General features: G+C 43.9%; 1 protein-coding gene across 7 annotated transcripts in view; it reads right to left on the reverse strand.

Moving 5' to 3' along the window:
* The window catches only part of LOC146193337 (uncharacterized), a 131,048-nt gene extending 113,829 nt beyond the window's left edge, over positions 1–17,219 (reverse strand). For 2 of the 7 annotated variants that reach the window (XR_014706826.1, XM_084602688.1), the window contains exon 1: positions 17,100–17,219. Coding sequence is in view for 3 of the 7 variants with exons in the window: in XM_084602685.1 (XP_084458811.1) it covers positions 8,887–8,903 (17 nt within the window). In the remaining 4 variants the exon portion in view is untranslated. Of the gene's footprint in view, positions 1–8,886; positions 8,951–16,880; positions 16,974–17,099 lie in introns of those variants that run through there. The other 5 variants (XR_014706827.1, XM_084602686.1, XM_084602685.1 and 2 more) reach the window with 5 other exon arrangements.
* Positions 17,220–19,133: the final 1,914 nt, after the last annotated feature.

The following is a 19,133-nucleotide window of genomic DNA, read 5'->3' on the forward strand; positions in this document are numbered from 1 at the left end:
ATCCGATTGATTTGTCCGTCTCGAGCAGACGGCAGCACAAAAGAGACACGCTCAGTTTGCCACACTAATTCGTCTGTCTAGACACCAAAATGTTAGTCAGAAAACATCTCAATAGTTTTTAACTTATAAAAACATGTAGGAGAACGCTTTTCTCTTTTTTTTTTTTCCTGCGCCTAAAGAGATTTCAAGATAGACCTGATATTATGGAGTTAAGAATCTCTTACCATCATCCTTCCTCCTGCATTGCTTGGTTTCACGAGAATTTGAGAGAGAAACAAAGGGCCTTAGCGGAGCAAAAAGATTTTTGTTTTTATTGGGCTTTACTGTATACAAGCCGCATATAATTTTTTGCCTCTTCTACATAGGCAAATGGCTAACATGCGCAGGCTTTTTTCCTGTATACCAGTTGCGTCTTATAAGCTGTGCCGTCCGTCTCATCCTCTTGCATGTCTTACCGCTATATTGGTTATGTAAGAAACGCTAGCACCTTCATCCCATGCAATTTCGCTGCACCATTTTCTGCTAAGGTTCCGTCTAATGTACAGCGGGATCCTTCATCGAATGTAAAGCAGCAGCCGTGACGTCAGCGCCTGGGAACGGGCATGCACACGACAAACAGTTCTGCTTTGCGCCGTCTGCGCAAAAGACAATTTGCTTCGCTTTTTAGTTTGCTTGTTTGTTTGCGGCATCCGACAAAAGCATCGCGGGTCAGAGTGAGTTATGTGCTTTGCGCGCTCCTGGGTGTTTGAGCCGGCGGCAAGCATCGGCACAAAAAAGTCAGAGAAAACGGGGGTGGCGGGCGGGGGGCAAGAGGAGTTCGTGTCGTAAAAAAAAAAAAAAAATCTTCCAACAAGACCAGAGGGAAGCCTGGGCAGGGGCTACGGCATCCGGTCGTCCGAACGGGGGGTAACCGAACACCAAGAGTCGACGGGCACACCGCGGCAGTACGCTCCAACTCCGCGTCAAAAGGGGCGCTTTTCGAAGTAAGCCGCGGCAACAGCAAAAAGCCTGGACCTCACAATTTTGACCTCACACAATTACGACCACACTCAACCTCAAACTCATGCGTGAGGTTGAGGTCCAATTTCCTGACCTCACTCAAAATATTTTGAGCTATCGCCGACCTCACCTCAACCTCACCTCACTCCGTGAGGTTGAGGTCATTTTGAGGTTGAGGTCGACCTCATGAGGTCGAAACCTCATGAGGTTGCCCACCTCTGGCGTCTAGCAAGGAGCATGCAGAGTGGAGAGATTAAATTCCTATCCCTGCTTTAGGGGAAAGGCGAGAAGAGTAGTGGGTGGGCGGGCAAGAAGGAACGGGGAGCTTTGTAGCTTAAAAAGTATTGCAGCAGTATAGGCGTCTTTTTTCGCTAGACAATCGACCACAAAAGCAGAAAATCTCTTAAAATCGGATATTGCTAACATTAAATATGTGATGAAGTGGTCATCAGTTTCCTTTTAAAAGGGTGCAAAATTTTCGATGGTTGAATTTCCGTTCAGTACTACGATATATTGCAAAATTACTTAGACCATTGTAAATCAGATCCAGGTAGCAAACTGGGCACGGTCTTTGGGCGTGATGAAAATATAACAAAAAATATCCAACGCGGAACAACATGCACGAGACAAAAACCGATGAGATTAAACATCGCTAATATAAATGCATGAAGCGTTGCAAAGAAAACTATATCGGCACGTTTTTATTTTAATGCGGTTTTGACATCATTAGCACAGCAGAAACGCATATAGCACTTCCCACGTTATTTTCAAACACCTCTACAACTCCCACCCCGCATGCAGTTTCTCATCTGGCATGGCGTCTGTTTTCTATTTTGATAAATAACAATATTCATTCGGTGCTTGGAGTAAAAACTAATCTTTGGTATGCAATAAAGGAATTGATCAGGACATAGTTATTTTGGAAAACGCTACCAGCGACCTAAAGCTGATGTCAATATTGAGCACACGCTAAATGCATGTAGAATACGTCCTTTTAATTGCTTTAGCATGAGCTATTCTCAACCGCCATTCTGTTTGACAAACAACATGAAAGAACTTGTTACTAATCCTATCGGCAAAACAAAATATTAGGCATTAATGGAGATAGTATTCAGTTTCGCGTTGAATCAACTTGCTGGAAAACCTACGCGCATAACTTTGTAACCGTAATATCGTTGACTTAGATCTTATAAATTGTGTCATCTTTGAAATTAGCATTTTTACAGAGTGCCTACTGAATCATGTAACACCACCCCTCACATCTCGAACCCCTCGCAAATTTAGAATTGTTTTCCACGCAGAACAAGTGCTACAGGATGGCGTCAGTAAATTTTCTTTCTGACGCAATGATGCAATTAGGTGCAATGCTTTTTTTATTGATCCAATTATATAAAAAATTTCATTGTGGCCGATGCGTATAGCGACATCTTCATAGCAAACAAAGACAGCTGGAATATAATGCAAAACACCGAATCGCAAGTTTCAAAAAACAAAAGGAAAAGTCGCCGAACACAACTCATAGAATTGAAGGATTCTTGCCTACACTAAAGAAATCAATAAAAAATGCTAGACACAGTTTTTAAAGATTACCATTAACTAATTTCTCTGGACAGTACCATGAAAATATCGAGTATTTGCACAAAATGAATTATCAACATAGTAGAGCTGAACGCGCCTTTTTATTTTTATTTATTTAATAAAATATATGTTTTTACGTTCATTATAATATTATTTTAATAATTTATACATTTATATAAATATTTGTATTTTTATTAAAAATGAAAAACAAGTAGAGAGGCTTCGCACATTGAGAGCAGTTCACTTCACTCTTACAGTATCTGGCCGGCTCTTCTACGAAGCTCATGAAGCATCCAAGAAAAAATAGAATGTACTTAATAAGGCCTTTTTAGTCTTTTACTACGGCTGTTAAAAAAAAACACACCGATCTCTATTTTAATCAAGTCGTGAACTATCACGCACGCTTATTCTAGGTTATATTGAAGATATATAGCTGCTTATCTCTCGTCTTGATTCCCAGATGACAGTGAAAAATAAAATAAACTTCGAATTCGCTTCTGTCAAAGTGCGTAAAATATACGGCGTGCGGGACCTTATCCGCGAACTTTTTCATAAAGGGCTGAGCCAACCTCTACCACCCTTCTAACAGCCTCAGCTGCAGGCCCTCATGGACGTCTGCCGTGAAAAGTTCCTGTCGACTACAAAGGCAGCTCAGTAGCCGCTTAACCAACGCCACTATTGCCGCATGAAGGCGCTTCAACCTTCAACCGGCAAATTCAGCAACGACGAAGAGGAGCTAAAAGCTACCACCGCCTCTTAGCCTGACAAGGGCGTGCCACTGCCGCAATTCCAGCGCACTAAAAAGCCTAGGGAATCCGAGGCGAAAGCGTAAAGCAAGAAGCAAGGACAGACGAAAGAGACCAGCAGATGCTCCGAGACAGTAGCACTGTCCGATTCTCGGTGAACAGATGTTCCGTCTAAACTGTCATTAGCGTACCGCTTGCCTCTCCGCTCGAGAAAGTAACAATCACATGTGGTGGTCGAAATTAACAGATGATGAAATTATACTGCCAGCTCCATGGTATTAAAGCCATATTCCTGCGACGTGAGTTTGGAGAAGGACTTTCTGTGCGAACATACAGCGAAGATCTAATTTCGATCAAAGTTCACCATGCTTTCGGCTGGAACGTTCTACAAACGCAATAAAGTGTCACGTTGCTCTACATTTCCTCCATGTTGAGAAGAGCTCCGACTGCGATCCGAATCTGTGAGAACCAAATATGCCAAGACAGTCCAAGAGTTCATCGACAGGAGCAGCAAGTCTATTTTAGGCTCAAGACTCCCCGTAGCAGTAAACATCACCAATTCCTACAGTGGCGAAGCTGAAGTTTCGCTCACCAACATTAGTGAAGAATATTGCCACCTTAACACAGGAACGACGATTGCATATTGCTCACATAGGTTACGCGTTTTCTTACTTCTCTCAGAATTGTCCCACAAACCCGCGCTCTGTCAGGTCTCAATCACCATCTTCGACATGAAGCTGCAACTACCCTGCAACAGGCTGCACCAGATCCGCGCAGTTCAAATATACAACGAATGCTTATCCTTGTTGTGGAAGACCCAATATCGCGCACTATAAATGATGATATCAGCCGACGCCTTAGCCGAGGCCTCTACTGCGTATGGCGAGGATTGCTCTAATTCATCTAGGATCAAATAGAGCAAGTACTTCAGGAAAGCGTCTTCCAACCATCGAAAAACACATGCGCAGGCAAAGGTGTTCTGGAAAGCACAATGAAACCATGCAAAAAGACAAGGCACAAAAAGAAACCAACAGGACAAAGCACGAATTTTTATTTACAGAAGGATTGATGCAGAGGAAAAAGGTAGAACAGGGCGCATTGAACTATAAAGTAGCAGGTGTAGTAGTGAGAAGCTGGCTATTGTGAGACTAGTATTAGAAACCGCGCAAAAAGACAAAGGGCAAGGAAGAAACACACAGGAGAAAGCGCGGATTTATTCACGGAGGGCGTGACACAGAGAAATAAAGGTACAACCGGACACATTGAACTATAAAGTAGCAAGTATATTATTGAGGGGCGGGCAATTTGGTGAGTGGTATTAGAATGCATCATGAAACCGCGCAAAAAGAAAACTCATAAGGAAGAAACCTACAGGACAAAGCGCGTATATAATAGTGAGAGGCGGGCCAGTTAGTGACCAGCATTAGAATGCATCATGAAACCGCGCAAAAAGACAAAGGGCAAGGAAGAAACACACAGGAGAAAGCGCGGATTTATTCACGGAGGGCGTGACACAGAGAAATAAAGGTACAACCGGACACATTGAACTATAAAGTAGCAAGTATATTATTGAGGGGCGGGCAATTTGGTGAGTGGTATTAGAATGCATCATGAAACCGCGCAAAAAGAAAAGTCATAAGGAAGAAACCTACAGGACAAAGCGCGTATATAATAGTGAGAGGCGGGCCAGTTAGTGACCAGCATTAGAATGCATCATGAAACCGCGCAAAAAGACAAAGGGCAAGGAAGAAACACACAGGAGAAAGCGCGGATTTATTCACGGAGGGCGTGACACAGAGAAATAAAGGTACAACCGGACACATTGAACTATAAAGTAGCAAGTATATTATTGAGGGGCGGGCAATTTGGTGAGTGGTATTAGAATGCATCATGAAACCGCGCAAAAAGAAAAGTCATAAGGAAGAAACCTACAGGACAAAGCGCGTATATAATAGTGAGAGGCGGGCCAGTTAGTGACCAGCATTAGAATGCATCATGAAACCGCGCAAAAAGACAAAGGGCAAGAAAGAAACACACAGGAGAAAGCGCGGATTTATTCATGGAGGGCGTGACACAGAGAAATAAAGGTACAACCGGACACATTGAACTATAAAGTAGCAAGTATATTATTGAGGGGCGGGCAATTTGGTGAGTGGTATTAGAATGCATCATGAAACCGCGCAAAAAGAAAAGTCATAAGGAAGAAACCTACAGGACAAAGCGCGTATATAATAGTGAGAGGCGGGCCAGTTAGTGACCAGCATTAGAATGCATCATGAAACCGCGCAAAAAGACAAAGGGCAAGAAAGAAACACACAGGAGAAAGCGCGGATTTATTCATGGAGGGCGTGACACAGAGAAATAAAGGTACAACCGGACACATTGAACTATAAAGTAGCAAGTATATTATTGAGGGGCGGGCAATTTGGTGAGTGGTATTAGAATGCATCATGAAACCGCGCAAAAAGAAAAGTCATAAGGAAGAAACCTACAGGACAAAGCGCGTATATAATAGTGAGAGGCGGGCCAGTTAGTGACCAGCAGAATGCATCATGAAACCGCGCAAAAAGACAAAGGGCAAGGAAGAAACACACAGGAGAAAGCGCGGATTTATTCACGGAGGGCGTGACACAGAGAAATAAAGGTACAACCGGACACATTGAACTATAAAGTAGCAAGTATATTATTGAGGGGCGGGCAATTTGGTGAGTGGTATTAGAATGCATCATGAAACCGCGCAAAAAGAAAAGTCATAAGGAAGAAACCTACAGGACAAAGCGCGTATATAATAGTGAGAGGCGGGCCAGTTAGTGACCAGCATTAGAATGCATCATGAAACCGCGCAAAAAGACAAAGGGCAAGGAAGAAACACACAGGAGAAAGCGCGGATTTATTCACGGAGGGCGTGACACAGAGAAATAAAGGTACAACCGGACACATTGAACTATAAAGTAGCAAGTATATTATTGAGGGGCGGGCAATTTGGTGAGTGGTATTAGAATGCATCATGAAACCGCGCAAAAAGAAAACTCATAAGGAAGAAACCTACAGGACAAAGCGCGTATATAATAGTGAGAGGCGGGCCAGTTAGTGACCAGCATTAGAATGCATCATGAAACCGCGCAAAAAGACAAAGGGCAAGGAAGAAACACACAGGAGAAAGCGCGGATTTATTCACGGAGGGCGTGACACAGAGAAATAAAGGTACAACCGGACACATTGAACTATAAAGTAGCAAGTATATTATTGAGGGGCGGGCAATTTGGTGAGTGGTATTAGAATGCATCATGAAACCGCGCAAAAAGAAAAATCATAAGGAAGAAACCTACAGGACAAAGCGCGTATATAATAGTGAGAGGCGGGCCAGTTAGTGACCAGCATTAGAATGCATCATGAAACCGCGCAAAAAGACAAAGGGCAAGGAAGAAACACACAGGAGAAAGCGCGGATTTATTCACGGAGGGCGTGACACAGAGAAATAAAGGTACAACCGGACACATTGAACTATAAAGTAGCAAGTATATTATTGAGGGGCGGGCAATTTGGTGAGTGGTATTAGAATGCATCATGAAACCGCGCAAAAAGAAAAGTCATAAGGAAGAAACCTACAGGACAAAGCGCGTATATAATAGTGAGAGGCGGGCCAGTTAGTGACCAGCATTAGAATGCATCATGAAACCGCGCAAAAAGACAAAGGGCAAGAAAGAAACACACAGGAGAAAGCGCGGATTTATTCATGGAGGGCGTGACACAGAGAAATAAAGGTACAACCGGACACATTGAACTATAAAGTAGCAAGTATATTATTGAGGGGCGGGCAATTTGGTGAGTGGTATTAGAATGCATCATGAAACCGCGCAAAAAGAAAAGTCATAAGGAAGAAACCTACAGGACAAAGCGCGTATATAATAGTGAGAGGCGGGCCAGTTAGTGACCAGCATTAGAATGCATCATGAAACCGCGCAAAAAGACAAAGGGCAAGAAAGAAACACACAGGAGAAAGCGCGGATTTATTCATGGAGGGCGTGACACAGAGAAATAAAGGTACAACCGGACACATTGAACTATAAAGTAGCAAGTATATTATTGAGGGGCGGGCAATTTGGTGAGTGGTATTAGAATGCATCATGAAACCGCGCAAAAAGAAAAGTCATAAGGAAGAAACCTACAGGACAAAGCGCGTATATAATAGTGAGAGGCGGGCCAGTTAGTGACCAGCAGAATGCATCATGAAACCGCGCAAAAAGACAAAGGGCAAGGAAGAAACACACAGGAGAAAGCGCGGATTTATTCACGGAGGGCGTGACACAGAGAAATAAAGGTACAACCGGACACATTGAACTATAAAGTAGCAAGTATATTATTGAGGGGCGGGCAATTTGGTGAGTGGTATTAGAATGCATCATGAAACCGCGCAAAAAGAAAAGTCATAAGGAAGAAACCTACAGGACAAAGCGCGTATATAATAGTGAGAGGCGGGCCAGTTAGTGACCAGCATTAGAATGCATCATGAAACCGCGCAAAAAGACAAAGGGCAAGGAAGAAACACACAGGAGAAAGCGCGGATTTATTCACGGAGGGCGTGACACAGAGAAATAAAGGTACAACCGGACACATTGAACTATAAAGTAGCAAGTATATTATTGAGGGGCGGGCAATTTGGTGAGTGGTATTAGAATGCATCATGAAACCGCGCAAAAAGAAAACTCATAAGGAAGAAACCTACAGGACAAAGCGCGTATATAATAGTGAGAGGCGGGCCAGTTAGTGACCAGCATTAGAATGCATCATGAAACCGCGCAAAAAGACAAAGGGCAAGGAAGAAACACACAGGAGAAAGCGCGGATTTATTCACGGAGGGCGTGACACAGAGAAATAAAGGTACAACCGGACACATTGAACTATAAAGTAGCAAGTATATTATTGAGGGGCGGGCAATTTGGTGAGTGGTATTAGAATGCATCATGAAACCGCGCAAAAAGAAAAGTCATAAGGAAGAAACCTACAGGACAAAGCGCGTATATAATAGTGAGAGGCGGGCCAGTTAGTGACCAGCATTAGAATGCATCATGAAACCGCGCAAAAAGACAAAGGGCAAGGAAGAAACACACAGGAGAAAGCGCGGATTTATTCACGGAGGGCGTGACACAGAGAAATAAAGGTACAACCGGACACATTGAACTATAAAGTAGCAAGTATATTATTGAGGGGCGGGCAATTTGGTGAGTGGTCTTAGAATGCATCATGAAACCGCGCAAAAAGAAAAGTCATAAGGAAGAAACCTACAGGACAAAGCGCGTATATAATAGTGAGAGGCGGGCCAGTTAGTGACCAGCATTAGAATGCACGATGAAACCGCGCAAAAAGTTAAGGGACAAGAAAGAAATCAACAGGACAAAGAAAACAACAGGACAAACCGCGCTTTGTTTTGTTGATTTCTTCCTGGGCCTTTGTCTTTTTGCGCGGTTTCATGATGCATTCTAATACTAGTCACTAACTAGCCCGACTCTCACTTTTGTGCTTGCTCTGAAAAGGCGGCCCACTTCATTCCTGCCTTGATTACCTGAGCTTGAGCAGCATAACCAAGAGGATGTCTACCCCCTCCGTCGCATCACTGGCATAATTCACTGATTCTGCAACGCCAAATAATATTCATCAAAAGAACTGAAATGCTTGTACTGACACATTGTAGACCGAGAGGAGAGATCAGAAGCAAAAACCGTTCACTCCATTGGATGGTCGCTTGCTATTTATTTCCAGATATTAGCATTTGTCCTTATTACAGGGCTACCGATATTAAATCAAGCAATGGTTCGTACTTGCATGAAGATGTATATTTTTGTATTATATTTAGATGGCGTTAATGTCGTGTATAATCTCCAAGAAGGCTTGAAAAGCTGTCGATAACGGTTTGCGCAATATTCTCAAGACTAACCTTGAAATAAGATAAGTGTCTCCTCGCTTATAATAAGCTGCTGTCTTTGGCTCACATTGTAATGATGAGAGGAATTCGTGAAAACAAGGAACATCAGCTACAACCCCACTGTTTCCCCTGCCTCCCAACAATATTCTCACAGCATATTCTTTTCCACTGCGTATATTAAAGCGAACGCCTTTAATGCCTCCTCGTTGTAGACAGAAGGTTGTCAGCAGGGGTGTCACGCTCTCGAGCGCGAGAGTTAAAAATAAATTAATAAACCCTGTCTCCACAGGGAACCGAAACTTCATCCCTTGGATCCCAGCCCAGCGCTTTACCCACTGCTATACGCCCCGGATCGGGAAACACTGTTCATAATTCCCCTAGTCTACCGTGCGGATGATAGCGGGATTCTGCATGTGACAGATAGTGCGCCTTTCCTTACCTGTAAACGAGTTATAGAACGCCGGTGAAGTTTGATGCGTTCAATGAAATGCTGGTTGTGTTCAACAAGGGGCGAGCGATGAATGAATGAAAACTATTTCCACGGCAAAGAAGCCCTTCATTTCCCGCCCCCGGCACGCAGGCCAGCAGGCGGGTGAGGAGGGCCCTGCAGGCTGAGGCAACACCACCTAGAAGACTTAAGGCCCCCGCGCCGCCTCCTCGCCCAAGCGCCTACGTCACCACACTCAGATCGCCGCTCGGACGGACGGCGACAACCTCTCCGAACGTCCGCGTGGCGAGGGTAGGGGGTGAGGGGGCAACATGGACAAGCCGGACAAGAACAGCTATGAATGGCTCGCAATGGCTTCAGCGGTGACTTTTACTACAACCAAAACAAGTCATTTTTTTAGTTTTTAGTATAATTAGAGCCCAAATAATACCAAAGGCCGCAGTATTGAGCTATTCGGTTTTCATTCGACAGCTATATTCTTAAAGAATGGCACACAGCATCGTTTGGCATAGTTAGGCAGCCACATTTTCATGCGCCTCTAGCGGATTTTGTTTCACTTGTGCTGGCCACAGTGATCGGAGCTGCTTGCAGTCGTTTGTATCGGATGCCGCCTGTCCGTACAACAGGCATGATTGTGCGTCGTTTTTACGTCTGCAAGCTGCATATTTTCGATTTTGTGCTGTGGTTGTGCTCGTAAACAAATTGCTAGAATGCCGGGCTGCTGTTGCGCTCCCAATTGCAAGTCCAACTATGCTGGAGAGTCGCGTGTGCGCGTGCACGTGTTTCCTTGTGACCCTGTGCGGCGAGCGGCATGGACAAGAGCGGTTCCCCGGAAGGATTTTACTCCTACGAAAAACACAGTGGTAAGCTATGGCTTATGAGTCGATTCGCGGCTTTTTTATTAAAGCAATGTGCGTTTTTCCGGCTAAATGTATTCAGCAACAGCCGAATCGGGTTGCTTGCGTTGTCGGAGCCTGAAACGTGCTCATTCTTTTTGTCGTTTATCTTTCTGGTAGTATAAAACATATTTGTACAGAATGTCTTTTTTTTTTTTTCATTTCAGCTTTGCGAGAAACATTTTGTGGCAAGCGATTACGTCAAAACATCTAAGTACACAGATGTGAAGACGGGAAACGTTATTGAAGTGCCGCTGAAAGTCTCCAGGCTGAAGCCGGATGCGGTACCAAGTGTGTTCCCGAATTGTCCCCAGTACCTTTCAAGGCAACATGCGTGCACTCGGGAGGCTCCGGAGGATAAAAGAAAACGTGTTGAGGACGAATCACTCCGCATTGCCATGGAAAAATCTCTAGAAGAAAAACATCAAGAAGACAAGCATAACGAAGTAACAAGCTTTTCTGAATTTCTTCATGCTCTGCCAAGCTTTAACACCTCGCCGTTTTGGTCTGTGATCACAATGGAGTCCAAAGTTCTATTCCTTGATTTGACTGTTGATCAGGGCGCCTCTGTACGTTCATCAGTGGTAGTTTGTGACAACATGTGTGTAGAAGTGTATTACGGGGAAACACGCATCGTGGACCTTCATGGTGTCAGTGTGCCTGCAGTGTTGCAGGACTTAAGACAACTGAGTGACATCCTTCAACATGTTGAGTCTCTGCGTAGTGCTCATTCTCCCTACAATGACCTGCGGGCTCGCCATCTGCTTGAAACTGTGGAGGAGCTGTTAGAAGAGTTAATATGCAATCATCAGCCCCAGTTACACGAATGGCACCTCGAAGTCGTGAAGTTTATAAAATCCCAAGTAGACCTAATCCTCAACAACGCTGCACGCTACTCGTCGGACCTTCTCGTATTTGCAAGCCTCCTTTACACCATTTCACCGCATGCATACAAATTCCTCAGAGGTTCACTGAAGGTAAAGTTGCCTCATCCAGAGACAATAAGACGTCTCTGCTCTGCTCAGCAAGTAAGCCCGGCCATAGAACAGCAAGGCTCCTGTTTCCTGTCATATGCTAAGAAAGTTGCTACCACATTGAAAGAGCATGAAAAGACAGTAACTTTAATGATGGATGAAATCCACATTCAGTCATACTTTGATTTTAAAGCTGGGTCAGTTGCCGGTGCAGCAGTCAACACTGCAAGCCCGGCAAAAACAGCGTTTGTCTTTATGATTCAGAGTCTGCTTTCAAATAACAAAGATGTTGTGCATATATTGCCAGTGGCTACAATCGATGCAAAATGTTTGCATGATTTTCTGCGAATGCTAGTCATGAAGCTTGAAAATACAGGATTTAAAGTAATTGCCATCATCTCTGACAATAATTCCATCAACAGAAAGACAATGTCATTGTTTTCAGACCCTCCGAGACTAAAGATAGTTTATCAGCATCCAGCTGACAAATCACGACCTTTGTTTTTTGTCATAGACCCTGTCCACGTGTTGAAATGTGTCAGAAATAACTGGTTAAATCAACGCAATGCAGGAAGGTGCATGTACTTCCCAGATCCAAAAAGTACAGACCCCAAACCCAAAATCTTGGCAGCATCATTTAACACTTTATGTGAGCTGCATGAATCCGAACAAAATGAGCTTTTGAAGATTGCTCCGACATTGTCATTGAAGGCACTGAATCCTTCAAACATGGAGAGGCAAAATGTAAAGTTAGCACTGAGAATATTCAATTTATCAACTGTGGCAGCACTTCATAATAGCAACATTCAGCATGCTGACAGTACTGCTCAGTATATCAGCATGGTGCTAACGTGGTGGAATGTTGTTAACGTTAAAACTCCCCGAAAGGGCCAGCGGCTTTTAGATGACTTGCAAAAACCCATAACCTCGACATCTTGTCCCCAGTTAGAGTTTTTGGGGAAAATGATGCAGTGGCTCGACTACTGGGAAAGTTTGAGGCACGATGCAGGACATTTAACAAAAGAAACTCACTCAGCTTTATGTCACACAACTCATGCGCTCCATGAGGTCGCTATCTACTGCCTTGAAGAACTTGGTATGCAGTATGTTTTGCTAGGCAAATTTCAAACAGATTCCCTTGAGGATCGCTTTGGTCGGTACCGTCAGTTGTCTGGTGCCAACTATCATGTGTCGATTAGGCAGATTTACGAGTCTGAGACAAAGTTGCGGCTACAGAAAGTGCTCGAGTTACCAGACATTGATGTGGTGTGCGATGTTCCTGTCATTAGCTCCAACTCATTGCTGAGCCAGTTTGATGCCGCAGTTTGGGACAGCGATATTGAGAAGAAAGTGGCAAGGCTACCAGCTGTGACATATGTTGCCGGTTACTGTGCTCATGCAGCTGTAAAGAAACTGTTGTGCCAGTCATGTAACGAAAATCTGATAATGGATGATACAGAATGTCCTTATTTCCAGCATGACAAGAGGTGGCCTGAAGTTCCCACGCGAACTTGTTGTGAATGCTGTCCTTACCACAGAAATAGTGCTGGACAAGCTTAGGAGTCCACGCTTTGCAAAACAGTTCTTTGCACTTCCTAAGCAGAAAGAAGTGCTAGTGGCCCTTGTGCATGGCATCATCAATGATAATGATGACCTGGATGTTTGTGTGAATGGCCATACTCCTCAACAAGTCATACATTACATTTTGAGTGCAGCAGCAAACACCCTTTTGAACAACTTGTGCAAAGCAGCAAATAACAAGTTAGCAAGCGACAAGTTGTCTGCCACAAAGGCAAAGCGAAAACTTGCAACTGTTAAAAGTTGAGGTGTCATTTGTGCAGTTTTGCTTCCACAGTATTGTTTGTAAAAAGAAAATAACTTTTTCTTTCATCAATGTCAAATAAAATGTCCTTCATCCTACCTTCATTCTCAAGAAGGCTTCTGATGTTGTAATCTCTGTCTGTTCCGTGTCACGGAAACTCGTGCACGCCTGAATTTCTTTACTTGAAGCAGTCCTGTGTGCCAAAGCAGTAAAGTGTATTCGCAGAAAATTTACTCTACCAACTTTTTTTCCTGACACTGACATGCATCGCATTTATGTGCACTTTTACGAAGAATGTGTTCTTGTACAAAGAAGAGACTGTCAAGCATTGTATTTTTATTTATTTTCGACGAATTGTATAATAAATGATCCTGTATTGCTGCTGAGCAAAAATGAGTTTGTGCATTTTATGAGTTCATTTATTCCACTTTGAACTATTGACATTTTACTTTCATGTAATGCCAATTTCTTGCCATTTTTGTAACTTGCCTGATAGGGCTTTTGAAAGTAAAAAAAAAGCCCCGAAGTGTTAAATATATGTAATATAATCATGGCGGTAGCTTGCAACGTGAATAGCTTATTACTAGATCAAATAGAGTTTATGCACCACAGTGATGACAAAATTTTACATCATTCGCTTCCAATCAGTCAGAAAACGGTTCTTATATGTGTAAGCATGCAAACCGACTCCTTAAGGCACGAAGCTACAAACTGGGGTGAGAATTCCCGGCCAAGCTTCGTAAATAACTGTAGACGCAGTATATTAGTTCCTACTGGTAACACGAGCGAGCGAATCTAATTTATTTCACGCCAACATGCAGCTTATAGGGAGAGAGCGAGTGTGGTGAAGTCCACTTCCAGGACGATCTGACTTGCGTGACGTCACGCCGCCGTGCGGGGGCCTTCAGTCTTCTAGGTGGTGTTGGCTGAGGTCAGGAGAGGTTGCAAGTACTCTTCACGGCCTAAGCCACCAGGCGGATCCCGTGCAGCTCCACCGTGGGATCTCCACTCCGCAGCCAAACCTCCCAGGCTTCTCTACTGTCAATATTATTTCCGGCGCCTGGGGAGTAGGCGCATTCCCATATTTTATGATCTATCGCGCCTTTTTGGCCGCAAGGTTTACACTTAGAACCATCTTCCTCGCCGGTCTGTGGTAAGAAGACCTAAACCAGGCAGATATAGTTACCGGCTTGTAATCGCCTCCAAATATGTGCTTCATTATTAGTGAGAGACCGATCTGGGGGAGGGTAGACTTTTCGATCTATTTTGTAAGTTTCAGTGATCATATTGTATATGATAGCGCAATGTTTAATTCCTTTGCATTCGGCTGTTCTACTGCAACCTAGTGGTAGAGGTCTCAGGCCAGCAGGTGCGCAGCTTCGTTCTCTCCAGAGACTCGTGTGCGGGTATCCATACGGTCAAGAGAAGTAATGACGTAACCAAGCGATTCATGCATATATGAAGCTGACCCCACCGGGCGTTCAATCAAGGTGTCTCTGCGGCGCCTTTAATTTGCCGCTTTCTCGAACGCCTCACCGCACATCTAATATAAGCAGACCCAGATGTCTAGGAAGCGTTAGTACGGCAGGCTTTAGCGGTGTTTGAAATTGATATACAAGATAAAAAGGGCCCAATATCTGTCACCATTCTCTACTAACACATGTACCACTCCATAAAGGAAGGGAGGAAGATGGGAGTGAAAGAAGAAAGGGAGATAGAGGCGCCTTAGTGGAGAGCTACAATCCACTGCGCTATATAATGGTTTTCGTATCATCGCACTTTAGTGGTTCAAACTGCCCTCTAGAAATTTGGCCAATAATCTCTAAGTTTTGTACTATGGCGATCGAACGTTATGTCCCCCTTAGATTGCAGACATGTGGTTCAAATGGATGACGCCCCAACCGAAATTGTTTACAGATTTGCCAGCTTATTGCTGTCCTCTAGCGAAATGAAGAAACTATACTGGGAATGAAACTCGGACCGACGGAAGTAGCATGAACTTTGGCGCCATCCTCACGTACAAAGGCAAGATCTGTAAGCAGAGATTGCGGATGCTAGTCTCTCCCGCTGTTTCCTTTCATATTTGCCGGCTAAGAATGAGTTCAGTTCCATCATCTGGGGGGTATCCGAATTGCACCACTACTTGTATGAACGCAATTAAATGTTGTTAGCGACAATCCCGCACTCTGCTGGCTTGCAAGCTTGAAGGACTTCCCCCCTCCTCTCCTTCATGGTGTTCTATGCAGCCTGCGCGCTTGGCTTTTCGGACGTAACCGTCTCGTACATATATTGCCGTAGGCGCGCATGGGCAGACTTATCATCGTGCGACCGTATCGACTAGCCACCGGAAGCTCACCAGCAACTCTTCCCTACATCAGTGCTAATAGCGAACATGGAGCATATCATCGATTACACAGAGGGTCAGTCTAATGGTCCAAATTAGGTTAGCCCCTTTTTTCTCGGTGTGCTTTTCAAACAAATTTCGCTCCTAACACAACCTTTCGTTTTGTCCTTTCTGTTAACGTTTTCAAGATGTTCAACAGGCTTCGCTCGAAAAGCCGAACGCTAGCATCCTAGGCTTTACTCGCTCACTCCGTAGAGTTCAGCACAAGTATTACTTGCCTCCTCTGTGAATGAACGTCGCACACCACGCGAAATGTGATCGTCATCGGCATGCCAGAAAAAGCCGCGAGCAAGATCTCCACAATTTCCAACCCAATTCAACCGCTGAAGAGATTTTTTGAGCGGATCAATATAGATCACTGAGTTCTTTCCTGATGTTGACATGCTGGTAACAGTGCTAAAAACTACCGTAGACTAGGCGACCCGCTATACCGAAGCGAACGCCAGATCAGATGGCAACACAGCAGACGTTGAGAACTTCTTGACTGTGGCGCCAAAGCTGTCATGGGCAGAGGGATTGCCTTTATAACGAAACTCACCTACGGAGCCCTGCATTACAGCGAGAAAAGCTTCTACAAGATGGCTGCTGCCATACGCAAGATAGATGTCAGACAGAACGTTCGCCGGGTATGTTGACGATGAATACGAACTCTGCAGTGCCGTCTTACTTTACGTCGTATTCGCCTAAAATACCGCTGTTATCCTATTTATGTAAGTTTGCCTATAAAATGGATAGTTCATTTTTCCTCATTAAGCAGGGCAGCTCTTTTCTTGACGCCTATATTTTTTGCAAAGCTTGCGTAGAACAAATTTTACTAGTGTGGCAGCTGTTTTGAGACACGCGTCTCACAGTGTCTCGAAATAAGCGTCTGAAACAAACTAAACGTTTATACTATTTGCATTTTTAGATTTTACTCTAATTTCGGTCACCATTTTATAACGTGCAATATTTACTTTTTGATTATTGCCCGTGTGTAATTTTGACGTTGGATGGTTTCTAAATAATATGCAGAATTTGTTTCGTGCAAGCATGCACTGTCTCCTTGGCACTCAAATTGCTGATAATTATTCCCCTGGGGTAACGTACGTACTTTTACTGCTGATTCAAGTCCATGCACCATTTGTATTACTCAATACTTCCTTCTGTTTTTATCTTGGTATTTCCTACAACAGCAACTGAAAAGCTGAGGGTATGATCCAAGTGAAAAAGCAAATCTACATTTTGACAGAGCTCGAGAAAATATAGTGCGTGGCGAATATAAAACGAGTAAAGTAGCAACGTTTGAAATCTCTAAACAGTAACAGCTTACTCTCAAGGCGTCCCAGCGTCCACAGTGGTAGGACTCTTCCACAAGAGTTGAAAGCGATTAATTTTATACCTTTTTGAGGCCCCACTATTTTCCGTAGCATTTAACCCCTGTGTCGTTCCACGTGCCTTTCCTGTTCACATGCTGAATTTTAAACTTTTTTTTTTTCGTCACTTAGCACTGAGGAATTATTTGCAAATTAGGCAAGTGATAAGGTCGACATTCTTGTGACCTTTCAATGCTGACGGAGCGACAATCACATACCAACATCAGAAGAGCACTGTCATGTCATTTTACCGTAATTTATGCATCGAGACAACTACTATGATACTTAGTTTTTAATGACGTATGCAGGACATAACAGTTTTGAACTTTATACGAGCCAGCTGATTATTTAAGCATTTGTCGTGACCATTACCACACACACACGCGCACACCGATTGCGTAATACAAAGTCCAGGTATAGGTCAAAAGACAACTGATGTGGGAAGTAGCTTAACGCGTAGGCAGCTGTGTGGCGGGACACATGATCGCTGACGCCAATATCGAGGGCGCAGCCGCTCCACGGACTTACAGTATGGCAGGTTCAAACCAAGTCGAATCTCTTTACAGAGGACTGAAAAAAAAAAAAAAAAACCTTCTGCTTAGTAAAGAGCTTAACCCTGTGCAACCATTCGTCAGCTTTCGCTTTCCACTAGGTTTAAAAGAAGCTAATTCACAGTCAATTTTTTTGCAGAGCTGGTGCATGGATTGTTTAATTTTGATCGTGCGCCGAACAGCTTTAAAGGGCATGCAAAGGATGAAGCTGCCACGACATTTGGCGTGCCGTTTGCTTCAAACTGGTCGAACAGTTGAGTGAACCTCTTATTTTGAGCGCACCTTTGTAGAAGGGGTATGGGTGTGAGTGGAGAGACATACGTTATGGCGCATAGGCTGTCGATTTGTGACTTGAAGAGCGTCCCAGTGTCACGGGTGAGGCAATTAAATTGTGTCTAGTACAGTATCCTCAGCTGGATGATGGAACGCACAAGCTGACGGGCCATATCAGGTAGCGCTCCGGCAAAGCGTATTGTGCCGATTAACGGGCCGCGTTTAGCGACGGGGTCGAACTCGAACACTATCTAGTTAGTAGTCTTGGGAATTATTCACTACTTAATTAAAAAGGCTGCTTTCTGTAAGCCAGATGTGTTTCCGAGTGAAATCAAATACGTCAGACCTAAAGAAGGGATCTACCTCGTGCTGGAGCGCCAGCTGTTTCACAGCCGTGCGTGCATGACAGGACCGTAATGTTGTGTACAGTAGGCATGTTCTCAAAGGCTCTGACAAGAGGAATAACTGCCGTGTTAAATAATATGAGGGCGAATAATAAGCTCTAGCTTCTGCCGAACACCGCCTTTGTTAGTAAAGTGGCCAAACGCTTCAATGCACAAGATACTGAAAGGTGCAAAGAATTTTAGAGTGAAGGGTGTCGTAAGAGTTTCTGATGTCCACAACGCTCACATTAAGAGGATTGGTTGGTTTGTTTGTGGGAATTAGCGTCCCAAAGCAACTCAGGCTATGAGAAACGCCGTAGTGGAGGGCTCCGGAAATTTCGACCACCTGGGGTTCTTTAACGTGCACTGACATCGCACAGCACACGAGCACTTTGCTTTTTGCCTACATTAAGAAGAATATGGTTCGGAATCTGTGCAGAACGAAAAGTACATCAGCAGCCAAAACAGCAAAGCCGTCTTGCGCTACAACTTGAGGACGCAACGCGACTTGATATTCTGGATAACAAGCATTCGATTCCAACCGCCATGATCAGCAAGCTGCCATAATATGTTCTTAAACCATAAAAAAACATCGGGACAAATACGAAGACGAGGAGCACAATAACACTAGCGCTGAATTCCAGCTGATAATTAATTTTTCACGCACGCATGGACTCGTACAATTCTCCGTGAAATAAAACACATGAAAATAACATACAAAGCAACTCTATGCAATCATAGTTTAAAACTTACAATTAAGAAAGAGGCCCTCAAGAAGGGCAAA

The sequence above is a fragment of the Amblyomma maculatum genome, chromosome 4 (genome assembly GCF_055883805.1).
Source record: "Amblyomma maculatum isolate TAMU_Amacu chromosome 4, ASM5588380v1, whole genome shotgun sequence".
Classification (NCBI taxonomy): Eukaryota; Metazoa; Arthropoda; class Arachnida; order Ixodida; family Ixodidae; genus Amblyomma; species Amblyomma maculatum.